The sequence below is a fragment of the Anabas testudineus genome, chromosome 17, assembly GCF_900324465.2.
Source record: "Anabas testudineus chromosome 17, fAnaTes1.2, whole genome shotgun sequence".
Taxonomy (NCBI): Eukaryota; Metazoa; Chordata; class Actinopteri; order Anabantiformes; family Anabantidae; genus Anabas; species Anabas testudineus.
The window spans coordinates 6,149,050-6,156,458 of record NC_046626.1 but is presented as its reverse complement, the minus strand read 5'-3'; the positions used below and the strand labels follow the sequence as shown (position 1 = coordinate 6,156,458).

At 42.1% G+C, this 7,409-nt stretch overlaps 1 protein-coding gene across 1 annotated transcript; it reads right to left on the bottom strand.

Annotated features, from left to right (window-relative positions):
- Positions 1 to 1,727: 1,727 nt before the first annotated feature.
- On the bottom strand, positions 1,728 to 6,323 carry anxa13l (annexin A13, like). The gene is made up of 11 exons (XM_026373596.1): positions 6,204 to 6,323; positions 5,529 to 5,604; positions 5,015 to 5,109; positions 4,744 to 4,914; positions 4,503 to 4,536; positions 4,188 to 4,267; positions 3,695 to 3,763; positions 3,368 to 3,469; positions 3,194 to 3,269; positions 2,982 to 3,094; positions 1,728 to 2,793 (listed from the first exon to the last, which is right to left on the bottom strand). Exons 1-11 carry the CDS (start codon positions 6,216 to 6,218, stop codon positions 2,674 to 2,676), a joined length of 951 nt encoding a protein of 316 aa, XP_026229381.1. The 5' UTR covers positions 6,219 to 6,323; the 3' UTR covers positions 1,728 to 2,673.
- Positions 6,324 to 7,409: the final 1,086 nt, after the last annotated feature.

Here is a 7,409-nt window from a genome sequence, read left to right as displayed (position 1 = left end):
GCCTCCTCCTCTGACTGGTTAGATTAGTTTTTCCTCCAGGCCTCAGTCAGAGCTGTGGAGGTTGAACTCGGTACGTTTGCTCTTGGCAGCGGCTGCCAGGTGTTTCCTATCACACATCAAAGAGTGGAGGTTCTTTATCATACGTTTAAACAGTTGAAATGATATTAGCTGGGTAGTTAACCTCCTAATGGCTCCCCCCCTCCTGCACTTCCATCTACAACCTTCTCGTTCTCGGAGCGTGTGCTGCCTTGGCACAAGATCAAAAAGCATATTACAACTCTGGGCATGTGCTCTATGAAAACCAGTGGAGCAGCTGATGCCATTATTTTAGTCTTTGAAGACCTCCAGGTTTGTGTGTGTTATAAGTTTATGAAAATAAATCCCATCTTTTAGAGGATTATTTCCATTTAAATGCAGGTTTATGTCTTGTAGGTGCTCTAATGGAGTCTCTGATATCAAAAGTGTGCAGACACAACCGTTTCCCAATCCTCCAATTCTCCCCAGTTCGACGTTCCTTGACCAGATGGTTACTCTGAGTGAAGCACGTGCACCACAGTTTAAGCAGTAAAGCTAAGTCTCGTGCACAAGCTTCGCCAGAAATCTAGACTGAAGGAAGAGATGATAGTTAAAACCACCATCAGGCTGATGGGTGGCAGACTGGATGAGTTATGGTGGTTTGAGGACGACAAATGTTTAAGGAAAAAGGTCAGGGCCCAACACTATAGAGAGACTGGCAGGACTAGTTGACCTGACACACAAACCCTCAAGGTAATAGAGTACAGATGGAGGGAAAGACAAGCATGAAAGTGTGCCAAGTGAGTCTTTGGAAACTACACGTGTTTAAGCGTGTTGAAAAAATATGTTGGAAAAAGATGTACAACTTATGTATGTATAACTTGAAAAGTCTTATTAGAAATAAATGTAGTATTTCCTAAAATCTTTTCTGTTAATTATATATGTATATATTTATAAATACTAATATCACAACCAACAAAAACACAGTTGAATATAGTCAGGAAATTTTATGTTGTTCTTTTTTTAGATCAGTTGTAAAAGAAAAGAATGTTTGTCATTCAAAAACATGAAGCCTCCACCTCCACCTCCACCTCCATCATTAATAGGCATGTGAAGTCTACACTGACCTCTCAGGCTGTCAGAGTGTAGCATGAAGTGGACGGTGAGCTGGGCTACATATGGTGCACAGACTGTTAATATACAGGTAGCAGGAATGCACAGAAAGCAGGTGTCCCCCCAGCCTAGCTCTCCATATTGAAGCAACCGTGAGGCAGACTATAAAGACAGAAGACAGACGGAAAGTTAAGAGGAAAAATAAGACCAAGGCTGTGGGACAGCAAATAACAGTGAGAATGAAAGGGAGAAATCGGCTGCTCCTGCGTGTCTGTGCATCTGGAAGCAGTTCCCACTTGTTTTGAACCCTCCTTCTCCTTTATTCGCCCCCTTGATGTTAAAATACCGTAATGTTTATTGTTGCTGTTCAAACAAACTCTACAGTTTTTACATACTAGAAAATATCTAATTAAACTGCATATTAGGCTGTATAATAAATTTCACTATGATGTCATCATCGGCATCTCCTACAATACCACCCAGCGATGTAATACTGCCCTCTTCAGGAGGTAAAGAAAATGAAACATGAACTTTTGAGTTAAAATTTATTTTCACTACAGACATACACATTTCTTTTTACCATTAAAGCAGGTAAATAATTAGTTGTTTCATATAATTTTATGCATTACAACACAACAGCATATGGTAGTAATTTTATATCACTGTAATTTGGGATTTACACCAAATTAGTTCAGCTATAATTCCAGACATGAATACAGACAGTGTGGCCATTGTCAATAATTGTACTTCATCATTGTCTATTACAGAGTAAAGATGTGTGAGAACAAGGCAGCTTGTGAGCTGTGATTAAAAATGAAGCTACAAACAGTTAAAATCCCACGTAGCATTTTGGGTTGTGGCTACAAAACCCTTACTGTATACTCAAAGACTCCAGGTTTTGATATTAAGGTAATAATATCATCATGTGTAATGAATCCTCTGGTGCATTCAGATATTACAGATCGAACGTGATAAGTCGGCACTTGAGTGTTGAGTGTTGCAGCAAAAAGGAAATTGCATTACTATAATTTTATGAAAGGCATCTTTGAGGCAAATGGGGTGAAACAGACGCTGATGATGATGCATGACGGAGATGTGCAAAGTGACAAGAGTTGCAGCAGCCTCCTGATGTTTGTATCTTTGGGATCTGAAATGGTGGACTAGCTCAAATACAAAGCCTGTGAGGTCTTGTGTTTGGATAAATATGTTAGCAAGATGCTCAGTTTAAAAGTGCAGCTCCTCTGTAGTTCCACTGAGTGCAGTGTTTTTAGCAAACTGTGTAAGTTTAAAGACTATGAATGTCAGTTCAACAAACAGATCAAACACAGTATAATGATGAGTTGTTTTTGGTCCGTGTCGTAAAGAGAACAGACAGAATGAGAGAGGGAAAGGAAAGGATGTACTGTATGAGGGGACGACGAGCAGAAAGACGTCCATAAAGTGCACAAGTGAAACTGTTAACAGCAGTACATGGAAGAGGAGCGAGGGGGAAGAATGAGCACGTACAGAGGTTAAACAAGGCCTATAAGAGAAAAGTGAGAGGTTTTAGTGCAGGACCTCAATGAGGAGGCGTTTGAAGTCTCCACCACACTCAGAATCCAGAGCGTCTTTCAGGGTAACATCGTACTTCTCCAGGTACATGTCCTTCACCGTCTCCAGGTCAATCTGCGAGTTAGCGACATCACACTACTGTCAGCACAAAATCCTTCATCTCTGTTTTTTTATTTTTTTTAAATATAGCTTATTTGTGTTGATATACCAACATTTGACTTTCATCGTCTGGAATCACTCAAATGAATTAAACATCTGCATTACTAAGCAGTTGCTCTGTATGCAGGTGTACACACACTTGCCTCGGAGCGGCCTACAATGATGCGGATGAGTGTGTCCTCATCAGTGCCCAGCCCCTTCATCGCAGCATTAAGACGCCGGGCAAAATAAAGCTGCGGGTTCTTCGCACACCTTACTACATACCACAGACACACAAAGGCGAAATGTGTTATGAGAAGAACTCATAGCCGAGCTGACAGTGACGCGGTGTGTGAATCATGCGGTGGTAATCTACCCAGGGTGATGTAGCAGTCTTTGAGGGTTCCTGTGGCCTCAGCGTCAATGGTGTCCAAAATGTCTGTTCCAGACAGCTGCAACACAACCGTTAGTGCATTAACACAATCATTAATATCAACAATGACGAGGAGCCATGTTGGAAAAACCAAACCGTTTATTCTAGGAGTCTTACCGACTCATAGACTTTAAATGTGGCCTGAAGCTGCATGTAGTTCCTGTGTGTCAGGATGTAAGTGAAGGTCGACTCATCTGTGCCAAACCTGCCTTCTCCTGCCTGATGGTTACACAAAGAGGAAATCAGACACACACGTGTGATTATTAAGTAAGTAAGTAAGATTTGATAGATTCAATAAAATCTGCATGAGATTCTGAGCTCACATCTAAATCTAGGATCACATTACCTCACACCTCAGACATCAGTGTTATGTTAAAGGCGATTATGGATAACGGGCTCTAAGTTGAAGGAATTATCCAGCTCAGATTTCATCTGTGAACATACCTCAAACAAAGAGGCGGCATCCTGTTCTGCTAAACCCTCGTCCACCTCGTAGCCCTCATCCCTGCTCGCCTGTTGGAATGAAAGGAGGATATGGGAGAGAGATATGGGGAAAGGAAAATGGCAAGAGAGGTTTAAGAGGATGGATAAGGGAGGCGATGCATGTAGAGAGAGCGAGAGAAAAGATTTAGTCAGTGGAGAAAAGGTCAAAGAGATGGATTACTAAATCAATCCCAAGCCTTTAATGGGATAACATTCATCTGCTCCACATTAATAGGAAATATTTGAAGGCCATTGAAGTCACAGCTCTGTGGAGCATGAGTCATGCTGTGTGTGTGTTTTTTTTTTTTTTTCTGGGGGAAGGAAAAGAGACGGGAAGCATGCATGGGTGGCTGCACTTACCTTACAGAGCTGAGAGCTAAAGGCGACACAGAGGGCCAGTGACCCTGAGCCCGACATGCTGCTTAATTCGTTCTATTTCAGCGAATGCGTTTACCTGCAGCAGGGACATCAGCAAGTTCCTCACATCTCCACTGGTGTCATCCTCAATGTCCGCCTCCAGCTCGCGCTCGTGCACTGCAGCACAGAGACAAAAGTGACTCTTTGCTATTGTTAAAGCGATGTTTAATGTATTTGTAACGGACAAAATGTGGACCTGAGAAGATTAAACAAGGACGAGATGGTTCACTACAAACGATTCATTCCCTTAAAGTGATACGCCCAAGACAAACTGCGGTTAACTGACCACAGTACGAGAGGAACATCAAGTTGGTAGATATTTATACATGACTCAGCCTGGTGGAGGACTCACCCTGGGTGTATGCCTCCTTGTAACTCATGATGTCCTGTCAGGAAAAAGAAAAAAGCTTAAGCTAACTAGAATAAAACCTGCTACTAGGGAAATAGGTTCTATTAAAAAATCACATAATGCACAAAGATGCTTAATCTGCCTCTTCTGTGCAGACAGTAATATGCAGTGTAATATACGCTGGATGCGAAGACGCCTGTGTGGGAGGACTATAGGTCTGCAACAGCACCACGTATCCACAGACCTCGTTAGTGGCCGTGCACAGGATCTCCACCAGCACAGGTTCGTCTGTGCCGGCTCCCTTCATGGCCTTCCTCAGCTCCTTGGCGAAGTAAACGTGAGGAGGGTCCAACATGGCGACGATGGCTTTCTCGAAACTGCCGGTCAGCTCCTTCTTCAGTTCCTCCTCCAACTCCTGAACAAGCACAGGAATGACACGACGTGTGGTCGGTGCTTGTGTGTGTGTGTGTGTGTGTGTGCGTGCGTGCACTTAAGTGTGTGTGCGTGATACGTACATCATCATATTTTTCATAATAGGCCTGTTTGATTTCCACACGCTGAGCTGCAGAACGATTGGCCAGGATTTGAATGATGGCCTCTTCATCTGTGCCTGGAGAATATACAGCAGTACAGTACACACTTGTAACGTGGCATCACCTCTACCACACTCACATAAACATTAAACGTGTTGTGTAACTCGGTCTGTAAGATGAGTTTGTTTGAGCAGAGGACGAGACTGGACGTGTTACTGTTCAGCTCATCATCCGTCACTTATGGGTCTTGATGACTTTAACTTACTACTGCATGAAAGCAACAATAACTTATAAGAGGAGGCTTCTCGTTCCTGAAGCTTTAAGACAAATAAACATTTTACATGAACATGTGGCTTCTATATATTCTGCCATTCTCTCAGGTGCATTAATTGTCAGTTCACTGTAACTAGGTGGATTTAAACGAATGGAGAAAGTGAGAGAGGTTTAAGAAGAGGAGGGAATGAAGAGGAGAGATAGAAACTGCAGGTCCGCTTACCTAAACCTTTACATGCTTTTCTGATAGCTTTAATATCAGCTGTCACATCAAAGTCCTCCTGTGGGACGATGGTGGGCTAGATAATAATAATAATAAAAAAAAAAACAGAGATCACTGAAAATGATTTATATCTTTCCATCAAATGCATTGGAAGCAAATCAGAAAATATAAAAACAAGAGTGAGGTTGCAGCTGTGTGGATCTTTCTATTGAAACTCGGAAAGGATTTATTATGGTATTGTGCTGTACTATATCCAGTCCAGGGAAAAGGGTGCAGTCTGTGTGCTGAGTCATGGGGCAGCAGCAGCAGCAGCAGCAGCAGCAGCAGCCTCCTCTCCTCGCCCACCACCCTCTGTATAACACAATGCGGCCTTATTGATCTGACTTTCTGAAAAATTCCTCTTAGCTGCTGCTGCTGCTGCTGCTGCCTCCTCGGCCCTGGCACTGCACAGACCCTGCGCTCAAGTTAACTGCGCCAGTTGTGCCTCTCGGTGACGCCCGTTCAGAGACAGTTTGCGCACAAAGTTTTACCACTTCTAATAAATAATAAACCTATAATATATTTTTTTTACGTTGGCTGTGATACTTAACACAGTGCATATTCGATCTGCTGGACTAATTTAGAGTTGTGGGTTATTTCAGCTGCAGAAGTTTGAAGAGAATCCAAGTTTCCTACCTGCACGTTGCCCATGATGTTTAACACCGGTCTTTTCCAGCTGTGAAGTGAAGACTAACAGCTGTTTGCTGTGTGTTTTTGATGTTGTGCTGTGCGCAGCGGGTCTCTGGTGGATGTGGTGATGTCAGGTCGGAGCGCTCCTCCTGCAGGGACGCAGCCCTGTCCGGTGCTGCAGGGATGACGTCACCGCCGCTTATTAATTTAGCAGGATGGAGCAGGAGGCTGGTGGAGGAGGAGGTGGTGCTGATGGTGGGAAAATACAGGAAATGGCTCAACAAGGCAATAAGCAACACGTTCTTTGACCAGTTTTATGTGAGGGATTATGAATTATTTATCATATAGTGACGGACGTGTTCAAGTACTGTAGTTAATTTGAGTTTTTGTGGTTTTGTCCTGAGAAAGTAAGACAAAAATGCTGAAAGCAAAATAAAAGAAGCATGTGAACTGTCCAAAAGGAGGAGGTGGGAAAACCTTTGGGAAAAGTACAGTAATCAAAGTAAATACCATGAAAAAGTACAAGTACAAATACCAGTTCACCTTCACCAAGTACTTTAAAATATGCTTTACTGTACACAAGCACAAAAATAAAACGACTGCCTTGAGGAACTAATTTCTCTGAGTATCCGATTTATTAAAAAGTCTGTAAGTCATAAAACAAAGTCGTGTAAACTGATACTGTGAAGTGCAGAATGGCAGTTAAAGTGCAAAGTTATCTTAATGTGTATGTGCACAAGGTTTCATAATAAGTTTAGAAATCTCATCGCATGAGGAATGAACGCAGCTCCTGAATCTCACAGGGCTTGTTTGAAAGGTTGTGATGCAGATTGCAGAAAAGTAAATGATCCATTAAGGGGGTATACCAGGTGGAGATGCAGCTGGTTAGTGTGCTCTTTATTCAGCATCTGGAGAATGAAGTGAGGTGTGTGCATCCCCAGGAACCTGCTCTTACTCTAAAGTGATGCATATACATTATTAGTATATCTGTAATATTATGTAATATTGTTAGTTATATTATTTTAAATGAAGAAACTATGTTTAGTCAATATTAAAAACATACTAGTGGAGCATCTCGAGCTTAAACTACTCAAACTGCTATAAATAAGTATGACACTTTAGATCTTCCACTACTGTTTAATTTACAACTGAAGAATAATTTATAATGACTGAAAATAGACAGTTTGAAGACAACTGTGATTGTCATTCTCC